Source organism: Cygnus olor, chromosome 13, assembly GCF_009769625.2.
Source record: "Cygnus olor isolate bCygOlo1 chromosome 13, bCygOlo1.pri.v2, whole genome shotgun sequence".
In the NCBI taxonomy this organism is placed as follows: Eukaryota; Metazoa; Chordata; class Aves; order Anseriformes; family Anatidae; genus Cygnus; species Cygnus olor.
This window is the reverse complement of record NC_049181.1, coordinates 17,862,554-17,882,920: the sequence shown is the minus strand read 5'-3', so window position 1 is coordinate 17,882,920 and position 20,367 is coordinate 17,862,554. Positions and strand designations below refer to the sequence as shown.

The window sequence follows — 20,367 nt, the reverse complement described above, 5'->3', positions numbered from 1 at the left end:
GGTCTTTGTGGCTTTGGGATAGGTTGCTGCTTTGTGGCAATACACTGTGGCTGATACGTAAAGAAGTTATCAAGAAAGTTTTGAAGTCATGTTTGATGGATGTCTGACCTGAAGTGCTTCGCATGTGGAAGACCTCCAGCATTTTACAATTGCATAAGCAATAATGAGGGTCATGAAAGTTATTGGAACGTAGTATATTAACTATGTGTGGTGAATACTGAGGTGCAGAGAATCTGAGCAAGGAATGTGGAAAAACCTATTGAAATCTAGTAGCAAGGAAGACTTCAGGAGTGTTAATAATACCTCATTTATGCCAAGTGTCACCAGCAAGTGTCCAGCAAGACAAGTGCAGCATTCTTAATACTAGAATTGGTATTAAATGTAGGATTAACTCGGTACCATCACAAAGGACACTGTAGTATTGAAGTAGTAGTGCCAGTTATGTATGCATCAGCTGGATATTATTAATTTCCTGTGACTTAGTCTGGTTGTGGTCTCAGAATATCTACAGTTACTTTAGTGTTACTAAGGGGAATGTTTAGATATGCATAGGAAGTATTAACTCAATTGGCCTATACCTAGTAGTTGGGTGCCATTGTGAAGTACTTATAGGATACATGAAGAAAGAACAGTGTTTTATAGGCTCTTTCCTTTTTATTTATTTATTCATTTATTTTTAGAGCTTCAAAAAACTGACTACATGGTGTTTGCTGGGAGACAGTACTATTTAGGAGACAAGTGTCAGGTTAGTACTCAAAGGAGATTCAGTTATGATAAATTATTAAAACTGCTTCAAGTGGAGTATGGTAAGCTATGAAATCACTTCATTGAATTTTCCAAGGCTTTTCTCATTCTCTTCCTTGTAGCTATTAATCTGACTTTCTTTTTTAATTACATTTCTGCCTAAAATCTTCATTTAGACATAGGGTATGAAAGAAAAGCTACTTGGAAACTCATTGTGAACCGGTGATATAATTTTCTGTGAGTCTGGGTGTTCCAGACTGAGAGCTCAAAATGTAGAGGGTGTACATCTGAGGTAGTTGTCTAGATTTTTTTCACTGGGGGTCACCAGCAAGTCTGGCCGGTCTTCCATCTCTCAAGAGTAACATAACAGATTTTTTTAAGTTATGTTTTCTGTACATGAGAGGGGAGAGAAAGTGAAGAGCAGCCAGGAGATGCTGAAAGCAAGGCCAACTTTCTTTATGTTTCCATGTTGTATGTAGGGAAGGCTTACTTCAAAGTGATATTTAAAAAAAAAAGTGCTGGTGACTCATTCAGTGACTTTTCCTTCTAGATGACTAGAGCTTTTTATTTTCAGGTCTGCCCAAGTTATTATACAAGTCTTCCTTGTTGCTTACCTGCTTGGCACAGTGTATAACAATAAGTTAGAAGGCAGAAATCTATCTTAACTCAAAATCTGATTTACAAGAGTCATGAGAGTTTAAAAGTTACTTGCAGGACTGTTTCTTTTCCGTCCTTCATCCCTTCAGTTAGTACACTGCTCTCCACATACTATCAGCTAGGAGCAGCCTTTGCTGTTAGTGGTTTGTAGACAGTATTTAGCACCTTGATGCTCTTTAGTCTTTTTTCAAGCTTCCCTTGTTCTCTTGCCAGGTGCGTCTGGAGCCTGGAGGTAAGTATTACAATGCTCATATCCAGGAAGTTGGGCAGGATGGCAACACAGTGACTGTATTCATTGAGGAGCTGGCAGAAAAGTAAGCAATATGGTGACAACTTCATGTTTGAACTCTTTTTAGTTGAATGTGGATTCACAGATGCTTAAAATAGGGTTGTTAAGATACTTCAAGAAGAAAGGAGAAATGATGCTTTTAAATACCAAGTGTGGCTACCAGAGGGAGATTTACTTCCTTGTTGGTGATGACTTTTCAACTGGAATGTTGTAGGGAACCTTTTCTGTGTTTTGAATGGCCAAAATTGTTTCTGTGATGCTTTTTGTGAAGTCTTACTCTTCTCTAGAATGTGAAAGTGATCTTTACATGTCGGGTGTAACTCATGGGTAGCAAATTACCCTCTGCTTCCAGTTTTTCTAGAATTTTTATGTTGTACCCCCAAAACCAATTGGCACTTCTAATGAATCCTATCAGTTTCTCCACTTTGTTTCTCAAAGCATGCACCCTTCTCCAGATGTATGATTCTGCTTATCTACATATTGCAGAAATTCTGTCTTGTCAGATGCTTTCAGGTGTACCTCTGAAGGCATACAAATGTAGGGAGGGAAGAGTTGACCTGTGAATTAAGTGTTGAGATTGAATCTTAGCTTACATTTTTTGATATGCAAAATAGACAAGTAACAGTAATTCGTGCTTTGTTCTGGAGAACAAAACTTTTATTATTCTGACATGCTCCCTAAACTTAAAGTTCTTGGTTTTTTTTCCTTGCAGTACTGCTAACATGAATGTTTTTCACGCAGGCATACTGTTCCTTTGGCGAACTTAAAGCCCGTGACGCAAGTGGCACCTGTCCTTGCTTGGAATGTGGTTCCCAGCCGAAAGGGAGGAAGCTATCAGAAAATAGGTGGATACTTCTCAGGAATAGGTTTGTATAAGTTCTCCATGGGCACTCTTTCTCTTTGGAAAGAGGTGGGGTAGAGGTTGACCAATTTTTGCAGTAGCAGTTTCTGGATATTGAAAGTGACTTAACTGAGCCTGTGATACAAAATCTAGTTGTAACAGGGGTTTTGTGTAAAGTGATCCATCAGACAGAGGGATAAGTTTTTGCTTTGTAAAATAGCAAGTCTATTGAAAATATACAATGGGATTAATATTGCTCAAAATTGCCAAGAAAAAAATCTGGCATTTGAGAACCATGTGTAGAGGTCTATGAACCAGAAAGCATGCCTTATTTAAGATGTAAGTTGCCTTGTTTAAGATGTAAGCCTGTCTTTTCTGTCCTCAACTGAAACTGCAGAAATGGATATGAAAACACGGAAGAGATTGCTCAAGAAAGTTCGTGGAAAGGAAGTCTTTATGACTGTGGCTTATAGCAGGGGTCAGCCCATTCTTCCACCCCGGCTACAGCATGGTGTTCCTTCGGAGCGCTCTCCTCCAGTTCACTGCTTGCAGGGTGGTGGAAACTTGGCACCTTATGACCTCTATAATCCTCAGAATCCTCCTCAGAGACATAACCGTGGATTTGGGATGCCAAGGTATGAAGCACTGGAAATCTGTCTGAGGTCACCACTTGTTCTGTTTGTTCTTGCTGTGGATTAGTTAGGAGAGAGCTTATGCTATTTAATAGGTAAAACTACAAATGAGTTCCATCTGAGAGGCACTTCCTGGTAATTGCACCTTTTACCCTTTAAACTTAGGGGATCTGCCCGATTTATAAACAGGCACAACATGGTTGGCCCTCAAATAGCATTCTACCCCAGTCCAGGAAAGAGATGCTATCAGAGCTATGACAATTTCTCCTGCAGGTCGCGGTAAGTGAATATAAACCTCTTTACAAAAAATTGCTCTACAAGAGTTGGGGAGGGTGGTGGGAGAGGGCCGTGGAGGGCTGAGTTGGTTGTTAATGGCACAATGGTGAACGCTGGGATTACTGTGCCTTTCCAAAAAGAGTTAAAATTGAGCAGTGAAACCAAGGTGAAGCTCCAGTAGTGGTGGTTCTTAACCACCTTTCTCACTTTTAAAGTTCGTACAGCCGTAGCCGCCGTCAGATGCAGTGTGTGAATAAAGAATGTCAGTATGGGTTTGTACCGGAGAATGGAGAGGAGCCTCAAGGATCAGAAGAAACAATAACTTTCTATGAAATTGAAGAAGGGGATGAAAGTGCTTTTTCTGCCTTACCAGTAAGTTATGAACAATGTATATGTTAAAGCTCAAAGCAAAAAAAAAAAAAAAAAAAGCCAAACAAATGCACAGTATTTTTTCACCTAATTTCACAGCGTTTACTTACTTAATTATTTTTCTTGGAATAAGCTTTAGCAGTAAACACCTTTGGGGTAGGGAAGGCTGAAATAAATCTAGATTCTAGAAAAATTCGTGTTTTAACCAGGTTTTTACAGGCTTTCCCCTTCTTCACTTATACTCCTTCTTCCCCCAGCAGCGTTTTCTCTTTTAGCACACTTTGATAAAGGTAGGGTCATATTTCTTCCTTCTATTGCAGTTTGAAAACAAGGTTTGGGGAAAAATGCCTTCCTACTCTGGATGTCTGTCTAGCTGTAAATACTGTGGGAGTAAGTGCTTCAGTTTGCCACACCGTAATTTAGGATTTGTGTAACTAGATTCAAAAACTGTATAGTGATGGCCTGGATTGATCCTATGAATTCATAGTTGTGATGTTTTGGGCTAACATGTTATTAGTGAAACTTTCTACGGAAGTAGAAAAATCCAAATCTAGCCTCTTTTAAAACAGCATTTGTTATTATGTTATTAGGCTGTAGATAAAAGTAGCACAATATAGTCTTGAACTTCTAACAATTTTTCTTATTTTTAGCTATGTTATCTAAGCTTAGTACAAAGCTGGGTGCACTACAAAAATCAGTTTATTTTAGCTATCTGAACAGGAAGACAGGTTTTTCTAAAAAAAAAAGTTTGAAACTTTGTTGAAGCAGTGAACTTCACAAACTTGAAGACTTTTTTTTATTTTTAACTAAATGAGAATTTACTCATTGTTTCAGCAGCCTTTTTTATTCATCTGCCTTTACAAGATCTGTGATCTTTGCTCTGACTTATTTTCCTCCAAGTATGTCAAGGAGTTACGACAGATTATCTTGCAATACTGCACCTGCCCCAGCCCCTGAAATCAATATAGTTTACTAGCTTGCTTTTCCTCCCTATTGCTATACTATATTCTTGCAGCAGCCAGTGAATAGTTCTCATGTTCTTTCAGCAACTCTGTTACTGTCAATGCCAAAGTATTTTCTCTGTCTCTTCCTTGTCTCCTTTACCAAAGGAATTTAATATGTCCTGGGGAAAAATGCATCTTGCAGAAAACTTGGACTTGGCCATCGTGCTAGAGGCCTGGTGGGAGAACCGTCTGACTTACCACCTGTACTTCACCTTTGGAGATCTTGCAAGCCTCTCTGAGCACTCTGTCGATCTCAGAGTCGTCATGTCTTCTGAGGAGAGTTTTGATTGTTACCTTAGCCATCACAAAAGAGTGAATCACCTCCTTTTACTCATGCTTCTCATAATCCTGTGTTTCCTGCTTCAGAGAACTCTAGATTTTAACATGTCCAGCTAACGACTGACTTCCATGCAAAACCGAGTGGCGTATAAAGCTTTACAACAGTCTCGTGGGAAACCTGATTGGCACTGCTGCCTGGAAGTCAGGCATGTGTGCATCAGTCTGGCTAGCGTAGAGACCATGGGGCAACTTCCAGCTGTGTGGTATCTGGTGAACTGATTTGTTGGTGGGAATGCCTAGGATGAGGAATGCAGGAGTATGTGCTGGAGGTTGGGGGTCCTGGCTGCTGGCTGGTGTCTGTTCCCTTCTTTTCAGTGTTGTTTGAACCTGATGCAAAGCTGGCTAAACTCTAGGTGAGAGTAACTTGACTGTATTGTATAGGACAGCTGTAGGTCTTCAAAGATAAATTACCCAAAGTATGCTAGGCAGAACAAAAAGTGAAATGTCACACAACTGTTTTGCTATGTGCAGGGTACACAGGGACTGTAATTCTAGTATGATGTGATTGTAGGAAGCTTTGGTCTGCCAGCCTGTTTCTGCTGTGTTTTTTTTTTTTGTGGGTGTGTATGGAACATGGAAAGGCTTAAACTATTTGTAAATGCACACTTCTGACTTCTCTTTTTAGAGCCAGGGTAGCCCTACTCCCATTGTCCACAGTCCTGCAGGGTTTTGGGTAGCAAGGAGAGGCCCAAACTCTGTTCCAGCCAGCAAGCAAACCCTGAATTCGTCAGAGGAAGATGTAGAAGAAACAAGTGAAAATGGTGAGTTCTTAAAGAATTGTTGGGAAGAGGGAAAAGACTGGTTCAGATAATCTGTGGTGTGCTTTTGATTATCAGACTGGGTTCCTTAGGTCTCCTAAAGATCTGTTAATTACGAGCTTTGAACATGCATGCATGATTGTCCTTATTCATTGTCTGATAAAAATGTGTCGCTGTTACATTCAAGCTTGCTAGGACATCACCCTTTTGATGGCATAGGTCTGTAGCAAGCCAAGCTGCTGCATAGTGTTTGGAAATAGCAAAACTTGATATTGATGGATAACAAAATGAGGGAGGGAGGGAGGGAGTGGTGTATGCAGAAAACAAGGTGATAATGAAAGCAGCTCAGTTGACGAACACACTGAAGTAAAATGTTGGTAACTCTGGCTTTAAGCATTTATTTTTTCCTAAATCAAAGCTTTCTATTCTCTCCCTTCTAGGGAAATTTCATGATTTTCTCTATGCACCTACAGGTAAGTAAAACTTCAGTCTTTAACTGATATATTTGGTGACTGTAATGCACTTATTACAACCTTTTTAGACATTCGTGAACAATGAGATCTAATGTTACAACTTCAATTAATCATGCCTGTGCCTTCCAGATCCAGACTGTGAAACTGCAGCAGTATTTAGTTCAGCAGAGTCTACAGCAAACTTGGTAAGGTTTAGTTGCTGTCTTCCCAGATTGGGAATCCTTGAAGCATGTAGTGTTCTTCATGGAAACTCTTTGGAAGAAAGCTTAACGTAGGAGGTCAGAATATTTTCTTTGGAAGAAAAGGTAGATCGCTTCACTTATTTGCCCCCCACACTGGTGAGGATTTTATCAGAGTCTGCAAGCACATCTGAATTGTGCTAGATACATTAAGACTTTCCACCTTCTCCCTCTGCAAAGCTTCTATTTGAGGGCTGTTTACTTTTTTCCCCTTTCTGCTCCAAGTAGCATTTACTTTTATTATGCTACCTTTCAAGTTCTATACCAGTTAGCCTTATCCCTCTGATGCGTAAATGGAGAGATCTCACCTTTGATAGAATTGACTTTGATTTTTTTTTTTAAATCTGAAATTAGTCAGGGGCTAGCTCTCTTCCTTTCTCAAGTCACCTGTTGGCCTGCAGTGGTGTGAAAGACCTGTGCACATCAGAATAAAATTGGTTTTACATGAGTTATGAAAGAACTTCAGTGTGTTTGTGTGTAGTTCATGATTAGAAAATTTTTAGGGCTCTGGTGTGTGTAGCTTTCACTTCTATGCCTTTTAAATGGACCATGCTCTGCTTTGGAACCCCTTCAGGAAGAAGGGACAGTCTCTGTGCCGTCTCAAGATGGAGTGGCTTCCTACAGCTATCCCCAGAAGGTAGTATCTAGTACTCTGTTGTGGCAGCCCTGCGGATAGATGACCACTGTGCTTACCCACTGTGGGGGGTTTTGTTCTTCCCCTCTTAGTCTTGTTGCAAAGAATATAATTCCTTATAGCACATAATGGAAGGGTGGAAAGATGCATTTGTAGGTGTCTGCAATTTAAATGGATATTTTTAGGTCAATATTTTTCAAGCCAAGTTTTGGAGAACTTGGATAACTACTTGCCTTCACAGAAGTGCACTTTGGAAGTTCTAGTTGTAAAGCGTGAACTTTTAAACTGTGATATTTCTGTAGCTCTTGTCCAAGCCAACTATAGAGGTAGTGTAATGAACATTGATTCTTTTGCAGGTGATGGTGAACTCTGCAGTAATCTCAAACTCCACGGGTGTTAATGTTGCTCCAGCTACAGTATTCTCCTCAAATTCTGCTGCCTCCACTCAAGCCAGCATCACAACAGCTGTTCCCCCACAAACAGGTGTTCAGCCAGTCCTAGTGTCTCCCCCTTCAATAGGGACACCAGGTAGTGTGCATGCTAAGGCTGTGAACTTGGATGTCTAACCTTTCAGTTGCGTTCTTACCTCCCATTTTTTCCTTGTTCTACGTATCCAAAACAGATGTCGAAAGGTTTTATAAAAATACCACTTTGGCTTAAATGACTTATCAGTAGTTGTAACTCCACTGCTGACTTTCACGTTCCCATGCTTTGAAGGGAACAGTTGCTGCTGAATTTGCGTGGGAATTGGAAGTCTCTGCTTTGGAGTTGTTCCACCCACCCTTGCCTGCCTTTAGCCATCAATGTAAAGTGTTTTACTAGTGGGTTCCTTTTTAAAAGACGGAAGTTCATGGCTGCTTCATTCTTGTGTTTTTACAGTTAGTTTTCTTTGTCTTGAGAGACTGGTGTAAGTCCCAGGTTTTACTACCTCTTCCAGAAGAGTTGCTGGCTGTGACAGCTCAAGGGCTGCAAAAGTGAATCAAATTCATTTTTGTGGTCCTTACTTAGCTCCTATCCCTAGCTACTTGCTACTTCTATGGCAAGATCAAATTTGTGACTTGCCACACGCTAACCACCTGGAATTGTCTTTCCTTTGTTATTGCGAAATGTCTCCCTTAAGAAAATGACTTTTCCTCCTTACAAAGAATATTTCTCATATCTTCTGTAACTCTTCATTTCTTCATTTAGCATCCAAAAAAAAAAAGCCATAAATCCCCACAAAACCCCATTGTAAAACCCCATTGTCATTCAGTTCTCCTTAATTCTGTCCTCTTTACCTGTTTCTTTTTACTTGTTTGGGTTATTTTGTATTCTACTTGAGAGATCAGTCAGCACTGTTCTCTAAGTTAATTGGTGATGCAATTAAAAAGAAGCTGCTGTTCTACAAATGTGGGCCGCCTAATACGTGTTCAAGATAAATTTGTCCAAAAACTTTTGCCTGGTATGTTTTGAGCCTTCCCTTATTTTTGTGTGGTTTTGTCATCAAAAAACTGTGGTGGTTTGAGTAGTCTTTTCCCTGTTGTTCTAGGACAGACAATTATATAAGGAAAGCCTGACCTACCATCTAGTATGAACAACTGATTGAAAGAGGCATTTGTTCTTAACTGGACTATGAAGCACGTAAATAGATACACAATTAAGATGTGGAATTGGAACCTTCCCATCTGGTTTTAAAACTTCTGGACTTTTGAAGTGGGGGGGAAGTGATTACTAAAGAGAACTTAACATTAAAGCTTATTTATGGGTACTGAGATGATAGGAAGTATACACCTAATTGTGTAACTTCACATCTTTCTCAGTTGAGGAAGATGCTATTGTAAATTTGACTTGACTTTTGTTTCCTTCTAATAGTAGCAGTTTCATCAGTGCCATTCCCAATTTACTCAGCTCCTCTTCCTCCAGTCAGTGAGGTGGGAGAAGCTGGTGCTGTTCCTCCGCCTTACTCTTGTGATCCCAGTGGCAGTGATCTGCCTCGAGGTAATGAAGGTATTGTGTTTTTACTACTGGCATAGTTCTGACTTGTCTTCTCCTTGGAAACTTAACAGAATACCTGTAGTGAGAAGAACTGGCTCTTTACTTCTTATTCCATTTGAGCTGCAATGGTTTGGATGCTTACAGTAAAAATTCATAGTTCTGAATAACAAGTTCGTATCAGACTCAAACATGTGATTTACTGCAGCTTTAGACAGCATCCTAAAGAAACAAATATCAGTGGAGAGCGTGCTTGTATCTGTATCCTACTACCTCTGGGTGGAATAATCGTTTTTCTGATTCTTCTTAAAACCAGTTATGCGCTTATAAAGTTCTGGTGTTACACAGTTCAGTGGATATTGGGCTGTTGTCCTGTATGGCTTTGAGATGTCATTCTGTAGTATCAGAAATAGATGATGGAGAGCGTATAGGTTTCTGTTCATTGAGTGCGCAGACTTCTTGTGTACTGTCATCAGTTATGACAGCATCTTTTAAGGTAGATTTTTGTCTGTCAAGCACCAAGCATGGGAAGACCGGTACAGTAACTACTAGCATAGCAGCTCAAAATTGGCTTTCAGCCTTGTCAGCTGAGCTTGGGCTTCACTTCTAAAGTGGTGGACTTTAATCAACTTGCTCCAATTTAAGAATACCTGTATACAGTGCAAAGTTGCAAGGCTTGGCTAACAGTGCAACAGGCATATACATACTTGATTTTGGGGTCATTAATATATCCCCTTATTCTATAATGTTTGTGTCTCTTGAGACACAAATAGGGTCTGTAACTTGCAGAGCTTTGTTTCATTAAGTAAGCCAAAGATCAAGCTGTCTGCTGTCCTTACCATGAGCTAAGTACCTCTCAGCTACAGGAATAACAGTCCTGCTTATTACTATGCTGTGTATCTTGCTTTCCTCTTGGGCCTCAAAGCGTTCCTGCCTAGTGTGCAGTGATGTGATAGAGGCACACATCTCAAAAGGAAGATAAAAGTATTGTGATAGTGTCTGTCTTCACTGATGAAGGATTGCTTGTCTGTGTAATTTGTGCAGCTGTAGAAAATCAGCTCTTCTCTGTGAATTGCCAATGGCTCAACTTACTCTGAGGATTAGAGACTTAAAAAGGTTGTAAAAGCAGTTACTCAGCCTGCTTGTCCTGATAGCAGCATTTGTCTTGTCCTAAAGTGTAGTGCAAATGCTCTGGGTAGGTGTTGGTGTTTACTTCTGGCTACCTATATGGACACTGCATCAAGTAAACAGCTTCAGGTGTTGCTGCCTTGTCTAGCAGACAGCTTGGGGGAGGCTGGTTTTGGGAGTAGTGAGGCCAAGCTAAAGGTAAGCTGTAGCTTGATCTGGAGAGCAGTAGGCAGGAAAACTGTATAAGCAGACATCCATTTGTTCTTGCAGTGGGTTCGTCTCTGCCTGCTGGCTGAAATACACCTGCTCTTTAGGTATTCTCCCCCCTTCATGGAGTAGATATGTTGAAAGTCAGTGCATGGTGGTTGGCTTGCTTGATAGCCACCTACAGATAGAACAAATGTGACTTTTATCAAAGCCTTACCTTTTGCTGAAGCTCCTGACTCAAGAATTTTCTCTGCCGGTGTGGAGAGTAGCCTTTCATTCAGGGTTGAGTGAGTAAAAACTGGCTGCATAAATGTAGGGTGTGTAAAATCCAGCCATTTTTTTGCATTGTTTGGATTGGTATGCTTTCACTCTAAGTATCTAACTTGAATTTCTCCCCACAGCCACCCTGGGGGGGAGGGGGAAAAAAAAAACATGCCACAGCCTTGTAACTGCGACTGTATTTCAGATGTATGGTAGCTCTGAGTTCTAGTGTGTTAGAATGTAAAGCTTGTGGCTCTTATTCCAAAATCTGTTATCTTATTTAAAGATGTGGCATAAAGTACTTCAGTAATGCAGATTGTTTTCATGCTTGATTCAACATACTTCCATCTAAAGTAGCTTCATTGTCCCTGTGTGGAGCTTGCATCAAAGTACTAATCCTAGAGGGCCTATTTCAGATAATAAGAGTTGCTATTGATATCTACAGTTCAGGTAGCTGCATCTGGTAGATTTCAAAGCAACTTTGGGCCAGAATGCTGTGAATTTTGAGATTTATTTATTTTTTGCCAGAAGTTGATCTGGAGAAAAAAAGCAGGATTCAAAAACATCATGGTATGGCTTCTCAAAGGTCTGCTGCTCTAATAGGTAGTGCAAACACATTAGCGGTATATTTACTCTTTTGCAGGTGCTCTTGATTCCTGGTTTTGATCTTGAATTTTCTACTTTCCTACTGCAGTAGTATCACTGTAGATGATCCTAAGTACCTGTCAGAGTTAATCATCTTTAGCTTTCATTAAATGCCCTTAACTGAGGCTTTCAGTGCTCAGGAGAACTGGGTGTTAAGTGTACTGAAAAAATCTGGAGTGGGTGTGGATTAATAACCTCTTCAGGCCCTGCCCGCAGTTCTTCAAGTGAGTCACTCCTCGTAGTACTGGCCATGTCCTTCTGGGGATAAACTCCAAATTTTTTTTAGAAGTTTAAATTTGGTAGTTAATGACACAAATGGTACATGTAATTCCGTGTATTATTGCTGTCTACATTGAGACTATTGTCAGTGTCACTACACAGAAGCTTTGGAGTAGTGCGTGGTAAGGTATTTGGATATACTTGACTTAAAGTTCTGTGCAGTTTCCTTTAAAAAAAAAAAAACACAACCTACCTGCATGACTGGTGTTTGGGAGTCTGACTTGTTAACAGACTGAAGTCCTGGACTGGAGAGTAAGACAGGCCATGTGCTGTAGTATTAATTGGTACTTCTGCATTTGTTCCAATTCTAAGAGACTCTTGAGTCTTTTTTTATAGAGTTTAGGGCTTGTGAAACTTACTTATTAATATGGTGACCTTAGGGGTCTTAGCCTCATCTGCTCCCTTCCATTTGAAGCAGCTGCTGATAGACTGCTTGCTATTGCTGTGTTCCAGAGACCGTTCCTTTCCTGCAGTGGCATTCAGGATTGATCTGAGAGTCACTCAGTGCAGTGAACTTTGTCTTGATGCCTTATGAGATTTTTATCAGTAGTAGATGTGGTCTTCATATTTTCATGTTAGGGTGGTTAACTTCTTCTGGCTTAGCTGTTGCTTAATAAGGTATTTTTTCTTTTACTAAAGAATGACTGGATTTCTAGGCATCTAAAAGAAGAATATAAACAGACTGATCTCCTAATGTACTGGCTTCTGTTCTAGCATACCACAGACATCAGTACTTCCTGTATCAGTTTCACTTTGGTCTCCCTGCTCCTCCTTTGTACTGTTATTGCTGCTATGAAGTAGATGTTTCACTCAGTTCTTACGCTTGATTTGCATAAACAACTGAAGAACAAAATCAGGTTTAAAAAAGCCTTCTTTCAACATAGGTGCAGTTTCAGTTAGATACTAAAAAGTTGGCATTTAGGTAAGTCTTCAGGTTATATTTTCAGTATTTGACTGGTCAATGTCACAACCAAAGCACCAGCCTTTTCAGGAGTAAGCTTAGAGCTCTTAGCTAACTTAGGAAATGCATACAGTTCCTTCTTTACATCTAAGTGGATTGTTGCCCTGATCAAATATGCTGAACAGTAAAAGAGTTGAGAATTGGCAACAGAGGAATAAATCCTTGTTCATTTCAGGATTGGGGTTTGCATTTCTGATGCTATTCCTGTCTACAGCAAACTGACAGTACTATAGAAGAGCAGGGCTGTGAAAGGATGCACGTGTAGTAGCTGGATGGACAGGAAGGCTATGTGGAGCCAAGGTCGTGGTCTAGGGAGGAGTGGGTAAGTGGTAAGAAGACAGCAACACCTCCAGAGCTGCAATACTGCCCCATGTTGAAGCCCTTAGTGATTTGCTCATGTTGAGTTGTTTTCTCTGCTTTACTGCTTTGATTTTTTTTTTGAGGTCCCAGCAGCACTAAATGATGTGTGTCTGTTTGTACTTGCATGCAAACCTGTTGCTGTGGAATAGGTGACTTACTTTTTTGAGCCTTTAAAACAAATCTCAGTTTTATGACTGAGAAATCAGTTTATGCACAGTTCTGGAACTGTCATAGGATTAAAACATGCTTGAACTTAAAAGGTTTTAAACAGCTCCACTGTTTTGGGCAGTTGGACTTTATAAACCTTGTTATCATTGGCAAGTGGTTTTAAACTTCCTCTGTGCTTCTGGGATTGCTCCTTAGTGTATCGTGTTTGCCCCGAGTCAGATAATCCAGTACATGGAAGACGGAAGTAAAAGACTAGCTGCAAGAAGGCAGGAACTGAGTTCCCTTTAACCCTAGTGAGGAAGGGGAAGGAAGGAACAGTCCTTATCCCCACCCTGTATTCTGACATGGTTATAACAGTTTGGGGGACCTCAAAACCTAGTTCTGAGGGTTTTAGGGTTGCTGTATATGTTGTCTCTATTGACATCTCTCTGGGCAGAAGCAGCGTGAAGCTGGGGTCTCTGTGGAGTTGGGCCCTTGTCTCACGTGCCAGCCTAGTACGTGGGTGTTCACAACGTGTATACAGTCTATGTGTATACAGTGTGTGTACATTGGGGGTCAGTGACCACTGGCATATGAGGAGGTGGCTCCTGCCTTGTCTCTGCTTCCAGACACTTCTCTATTTCTACAGTGAGGAAAAGAGGGAGTGCTTTTAGCAGACACCTTAGTTCAGGACCTCATAATCAAATTCTTATTTGATGACGAAGTGTTTTTTCCTCTGAAAACCAGGCCTTAATAAGCCATAATTGCCAAAGTTCCTAGGTGGGTGCTTAGACAATGGAGGCTTACAACAGATCTGACAAATATCACTTGAGGAATCAAGACCGGACTTAAAGCAATGTAATGACTTGTTAGTGTTAGGTCATAGGTTGGACTAGGTGGTCTTGGAGGTCTCTTCCAACCTAAATGATTCTGTGATTCTGTAATGTTGAAGTTTGATTTGACATTAGTCAAGCACAACTATTGTACAAATATCTAACTGGATTAACTTAACGGGTCATTATAACTATTGCATCTCTTCATATTCAAGACATACTCATCACCCTCAAAACATTAAAGAAAAAAATAATGCTAAAGTAGTTACTTAATCATTTAAGTGATTCTAAATGTTCTAATATATGTAAACTTATTTTCCTCATCAGTTTATACTAACTTGCTCTTTAATGTCATGTCCTTTAATTTCAGATACAAAGGTCTTGCAGTATTATTTTAATCTGGGACTGCAAGTAAGTGCTTTTAAAACAAGTACAGTAAATTGCCTGTAAAAACTGCTGCTTTTCTTGACAGATGTACTGATGTATTTAAGACTTCCAAGTGTGCTAAATGTGTAGTTGACTATTAATACATATGGGCTTGCTTGGAGGAGATTAAAGTGTAGCTCAGGAAGTGAAGCGCTAACTCAAACTGTAAAGCACATTAGTACATCCAGTTGTTTACTTGGATTTTTGTGGAGGATGGTGGATAAATATTCTTTCTCTTAAGATAAAGGGAAGGAACCTGAGCCATTCTTAAAAAAAAAAAAAAAACTGCTTAGATGAGATCAAAGACCATTTAGAGATGTGTGCTTTGAATCCTCTAGGACATGCACAGCTGTGTTCAGACCATTTCTTGTGTTCTGGGAACCATTGCTCTGCAGCTGCCTGCAGCCGTTGCCTCTGCACCAGCAGCCGTGGGCAGTGTCAGTGCTGGAACTCTGGGAAGTAAAAGTAGTACATCAGCTTTTTCAACTAAAGAAGTAGGGGGAAAAAATCTTGAATATGACCAAGTTGATTACAAAGACTCAAATTCTTTAAGAATTAGAACCGCAGTGTAGAACTGAGGTAGTTACAGCTATTCCAGTAACTCTTCTGGCAGTCTGTCTTTTTTTCCTCCTTTGTGTATAACTATCTTAGTGACAGAAGAGAAAAATGCACTTCTTCCTACGTTTAGATCTGAAACTAGCAGTGATTGGGAAGAAGGATGGGGAGTGTGGTTATATGCATGACTCTGTTTTGTTTTTTCCCCAAAAAGTATTACCACCAGAGCTATTGGCATTCCATGGTGTACGTACAGCCAGTACCACCAGCGTCACCAGTGGAAGCTTATCCAGCATATGCTGAGCCTGCACACGTCCTAGATCAGTCAGTACCTCAGCTCTATGCTGATGCTGGGCGAGCTGAAGTGCATCAGGTTCCCTTGGAAGCACCTGCAAATGGTTAGTATTTGAGGATAAGACTATATACAGAGACTGTGAAAAGTAAGGGAATGATTTTCAGAGTGCAGCTGCTTGCTTGCACCATTATAGGAAGGGTGAGGTTGGGAAGATGTAAAGTAAGCATTGTAATGGGTTACCACAAGTTCCTCTGCCATCTTTGTTACTGCTTAAAGTTGTTAGACTTACTGATGTAGCCACCAATGCCAAAGGTTTTTTAAAGCTGTAAAAAAAAGAAAAGTAATCCTTTTTAGGTTTGTATTCAGCATGCTAATTTTAACTTGGAAGAACTTACTCTGAAATTGCGTTGAAGGCATTTCTTTTGCTCATTGATAAGCAAATAGTCATGGTATCAAAACAATGCCCGTTCTTAAAATAAAGGAGACAATTAAGTTTTGGCAGGCGTCGAGCATTGCTACTTTCACAAGTATTTTTAAAAGAGATATTGCAACCCGTAGTTTTAGGCTCTGCAAGCTGAGCTGTTATCTTCTGAATAGGCCTCATTGCTAGCTGTGTCAACTACTGTGTGGAAAAATTGCAGCAAAACTTAGCTTCCTGTAGCAGCTTTGTAAAAAGCTGGTAGATAGACTTGGCAGTAAATAAAAGGTTTGTATTAAATAAGGAAAAAGACGTCAAGAAGGTCAGATGCCTGGCTCGTGAAAGTCTGTGGAATGTGGCAAATGGTCAACGTTGGAAAGAGCGCATCGTGACAAATCTGTTGCTTGGATGCAGAGAGGCTTAATGTTCTGATAATGCTTCAGCCTGTTAGCTGGGGTAGTTCTGCATAGAATAGCATCATCTCAAGGATTAAATAGTCAAATAACATATTAGCCCTTTACCCAAGTTTCTCTTTAAGTTTCTACTTCTGCAGAATGCTGTTAAGTAGTTCTCTAATGGGTTTTAGTGACGAGTCTAACTTGAGGATAGCTCACCAACTTAGGTCCTAAGATGACTTTCACCCTGCCATTGGGAAGAAAATATAGGGGTATAAAGTTGTTGTCACCTAAATAGATTTTCCCTTCTGGCTACCAAAATAATGCTATGTTTGCTGTGATGAAAGTCTATATAAAAAGGTCACAAATATAGTGAGTATATGACAAATGTGTTTTGTTCTTTTTTAGGTAACTTTCAAAATGCAGAGCCTCCACCCCCATCCCACGGCACAGTATACTACCCAGTGGTGTCAGATCCCTACAGCCAGCCATCTCTCCCAGGGTATGACTCTTGCATCTCTGTAGTACCTGCCTATCACTACCTTAGTTCCTGGCATCCAGTAAATCCACCGTATGGAAATTCCCCACGAATTCCCAATGCTGTAAGTTCTGGACCACTACACCAAGTCAGCTATATTGCCTCACCTAATCCTGCACCACACTACATGCCTCAAGGAATGTAAATCTGGGAGGTGTAAGCTCACTTCTTGCACTTGGTTTCTCGTTTCTTTTTTGTCAATTATATATTAATGTTGTTTCATAAGTGTTATCCTGTCTCAGTGGGCTGGGTTGATTGATTTAAGCTGCATTCAGGTTTCATGTTTCTTTCCAGGCTTATGCTAATGATAAGCTTGACAGGATGCTGTTTTGGTAGTTCATAGAAGAAAGCATAGGAAAAGAGTATACATACACTATAGTGTAGGGGAACACAAAGCATATATTTGACTACACAAAATACGTATAAAAACAAGCTGTCACTAAAGGAAAATAGCACCATATACCTCTGAGGGGTTACACTGGAACACATAAACATACGGTTCTTGTTTAAGCATGACTGCCATTACAACCACAGCTAAAAACTGGGTGCGGAGTTGTTAGGACAGAATTGTTTGAAACAAGTTGGTGTTCTCAGATTTCACCTTTGCAATTAGCGATCATGTATTTGTAATAGCTGTATCTCCTCTGATTTCACTCTATGTAGGCTTCATGTCTCTTGAAAGTGTAAGAGTACTGTTGTGATCTGTTCTGCTGTACGTTGGTATGTATTTGTGAGCTTTGTTTTGTGAAAGCTGTTGCACAAATGGTGGTAGTCTTGGTGTTCAATTTGCACTGACAGCACAAAATAAAAGCATCTAACACAAGGAAGCGAGTGGTCATTTATCACTGGCAGGTTATGTTCCTAACGATTAGTGATCCAACCGGCAGAACTGAGGAAGTGTAATTGTGTGGGGTAAGGTTGCTCCAACCTCCTATGAGAAAGCAGTAGCTTTTAACATGAGAGAGTGCAGCTCTAGCTGTGTTTTTGTTAAGTTTAGGATTAAAATGTTGAATATTCTCTGCTTGCAAACTTAATTCTTTCCAATGACTGCACAGGCTCTGTCCCTGATGGAAACTTGCACTGGATGTGCAAAATTGTCAGGTGGTGGCCCTGCCTTTAGCCTGGGCACCATGGTGGCATAGCCCTGTCCTGGGGTAACAAACAAGGGCACAACTGCAGGTTTATAGCACCTTGGTGCCGAGGGCCCTAAAAACTAGTAAAGACCTCTATTTACCAAATCTTAACTTGACTGAAATGCTGAATTCAAGCTCAAATACCATGCTTCTGAAAGTAATGTCTGCCAGGTCTTGTAAAGATTTGGGCCATCATAATTCAAACAAGCCTGACAATCCCCCATGTAGGCTAGGTAAGGAAATTAAGTTGTAATTTTGCAAAGTGTGGCACAATTGCTACTTGATAAAGCTGAAATAAACTGTGTTCTGGACTTTGTAGTGACTTTTTTTATATAGCTGAGTAGGGATAAAGAACCAACTGCAGAATGGGGCGGGAGGCGTGCCTTTACATCAGGCTGTCTTTTAAGTAAACACAGGAGCAAAAACAGCAGGAAAAAGTGATTCCTTACAACTTTATTTTAAAATTCATCCAGCACTTCTGGTGTTGATCTTATTTCCTTAAAACTCTTAAGGCTCTTTTTCCCTCTCCTTTAATAAAGGTGGTGATTTAATCCTGTTGTCTGGGGGTTGTAAGCTTGGCTTCTGGTTTGTCTCTTCAAATCTAATCGCTGTGCGTTTAACTTGGTAGTTTAATAAGGTTTTTCAAGATGGAGGAGACAGATGAAAAGTCAAAGCATGATAAAAATGATCCCTGATGAGCTAATTTGATTATGAGCTGTTGTACAAGCTTTAAAAAACACACACAAAATATGATTCTCATGTAATGGGAGACCATTAGGATTTTGGCCTTAGTATTTGTCTCTTTCAAAGAGCATGGGACTTGCACAGGCCTCTCTCAGACTGGGGAGAAGATACCACAGGGGTTTTTTCCTCTGAAAAAGCATTCACTAGGCTAGCCTCTGAAAGGAATCTGTGAACCATGGGACTGACGTAGGCACTCAGAAATGGAACAGATTTAAGAAGTACAATCTCCATCATGGAGTCATCGAGTGCCTTTCCACCTCAGTCACGAGTGCCATCTGTCATATCCCAAGCAGTTGCTATTACTCACTGAAGTGAATCTCCCCACTTTCAGGCTTCGGCTGTGAATAATAATGCCTCCTTTCTTACACTGTCAGGGAGACAGCCTTGCTTTTTTATGCAAATGGTTATCGTAATTAAGATTTGATGTTTATCTCCTGGTAATTTTTTGTCTACAAGAGTCAACTTTTTTTTTCTGCTGTTAGAAACACAGATCAATAATTGTGGTAGGGAGTCAAGATTTTTATCTTTTTGCTTATCTTTCTAGTAGGTGGATTTTTCAGTGTTAGCCCTGGCTCTTGTGGCCATGTTAACCACTGTGACATATGTATTTGTATCAGTTAAGCATAATTTTCATATCTGTAATGTACGTACAGTTAACTTGCTTATTGATATATATATATATACACACAAAGGCACCTCAGTTGTGACTTGATGCATGCATCGAGAGGGCTGTTCACAGTTTAAAAAAAAAAAAAAGCCACTGCTCTACCTAAAACACAGTTAGCCACCTTCATGCTTCAACCATTTTGTGATCCAGAGATAACTGGGCCTGGCTACATCGTCCTTGCATTAATAATATTGCTGGTCTTGGGGTTTAGTGTTCCAGTGGCTAACTGCTACAAACCAGTTCCCTTTTCAGAGGCTGTAAGGTAACTCATGTTAAAAACACACAGAACTTCAGGAGGGGTTGAAGGTTTCTCTTGTTGGGGGTGATGGTTTAGGGGGAAGGGAGGGATGTCTGCCATAGACACCAAGATATGGGCTCTGGATTTATTTATTTTTTTTTGGGGGGAGCCCAACGTCAGCCTGGTGGTTATCAAAACTTGTCATCTTTGGCTCAGTTACAATTTGGTACCGGACCAGTGCTCTGTGTTTCATACTCGGCAAAATTGCCCTGAACAGGGGGAGTAGGGTGTTGCTCCCAGCTGTAAGCATATTTTAGCTTTGAGTAGAAGCACAGAGAAATGTGAGCATTGATTCCTGCAGGGAACAATTTTCCTTCAGATTGATTTTTTTTTTTGTCCTCTTTATTCAGCTTCTTCAAGTATGTTGCATAATAATTTTTAAAGCAAACAGACTTGATCCTGAAATCTGTTGTTTTTTAGATTTATTTTTTTATGTGGATAGGTTTTCAGCCTTCAAAAGGGAGAACGGAAGACTCACGCTGCTCAGTCTGTGCTAGTCATGCTTGCCGCCTCCTTTTCCACACAACGTTTTCCTAGGTGAAAGGCAGAGGCTCCAAGTACATTATCACCTGAAGGCTGTGCAGGAGAGGTCCGTGAGCAGGTAGCACCACCGAGCAGTGCTCCTGTCAGATGTGGGCACTTCTGATCACCTAGACACCAGCAACCTCCGAGCCATGCCTCTTCTGAGAGTACAGGATAAAACCAGCAGTGATCAACCACAGTTCTGTGTTTTGGGGTGTGGGCTTTTGTCTAAGTATTTCACGCTCTTCTGAGCTGCTGCACACCTTCCTGCACTTAGGAGGGGCAGCGCTGGTCCTGGCTCAGCCCGTGCACGTTGACATTCCTCACAT

The 20,367-nt window shown here is 40.5% G+C and overlaps 1 protein-coding gene across 1 annotated transcript in view; it reads left to right on the top strand.

Moving 5' to 3' along the window:
- Window positions 1–17,493, top strand: part of ALG13 (ALG13 UDP-N-acetylglucosaminyltransferase subunit) — a 31,590-nt gene extending 14,097 nt beyond the window's left edge. Inside the window, exons 14-28 of the mRNA XM_040572787.1 lie at window positions 681–745; window positions 1,615–1,715; window positions 2,432–2,556; window positions 2,929–3,166; window positions 3,329–3,442; window positions 3,655–3,811; window positions 5,777–5,912; window positions 6,350–6,382; window positions 6,512–6,567; window positions 7,196–7,258; window positions 7,612–7,783; window positions 9,107–9,232; window positions 14,418–14,458; window positions 15,243–15,426; window positions 16,545–17,493. Coding sequence (XP_040428721.1) covers window positions 681–745; window positions 1,615–1,715; window positions 2,432–2,556; window positions 2,929–3,166; window positions 3,329–3,442; window positions 3,655–3,811; window positions 5,777–5,912; window positions 6,350–6,382; window positions 6,512–6,567; window positions 7,196–7,258; window positions 7,612–7,783; window positions 9,107–9,232; window positions 14,418–14,458; window positions 15,243–15,426; window positions 16,545–16,819 — 1,886 coding nt within the window. The 3' untranslated portion in view covers window positions 16,820–17,493. The remainder of the gene's footprint in view (window positions 1–680; window positions 746–1,614; window positions 1,716–2,431; window positions 2,557–2,928; window positions 3,167–3,328; window positions 3,443–3,654; window positions 3,812–5,776; window positions 5,913–6,349; window positions 6,383–6,511; window positions 6,568–7,195; window positions 7,259–7,611; window positions 7,784–9,106; window positions 9,233–14,417; window positions 14,459–15,242; window positions 15,427–16,544) is intronic.
- The last annotated feature ends 2,874 nt before the right edge of the window (window positions 17,494–20,367 follow it).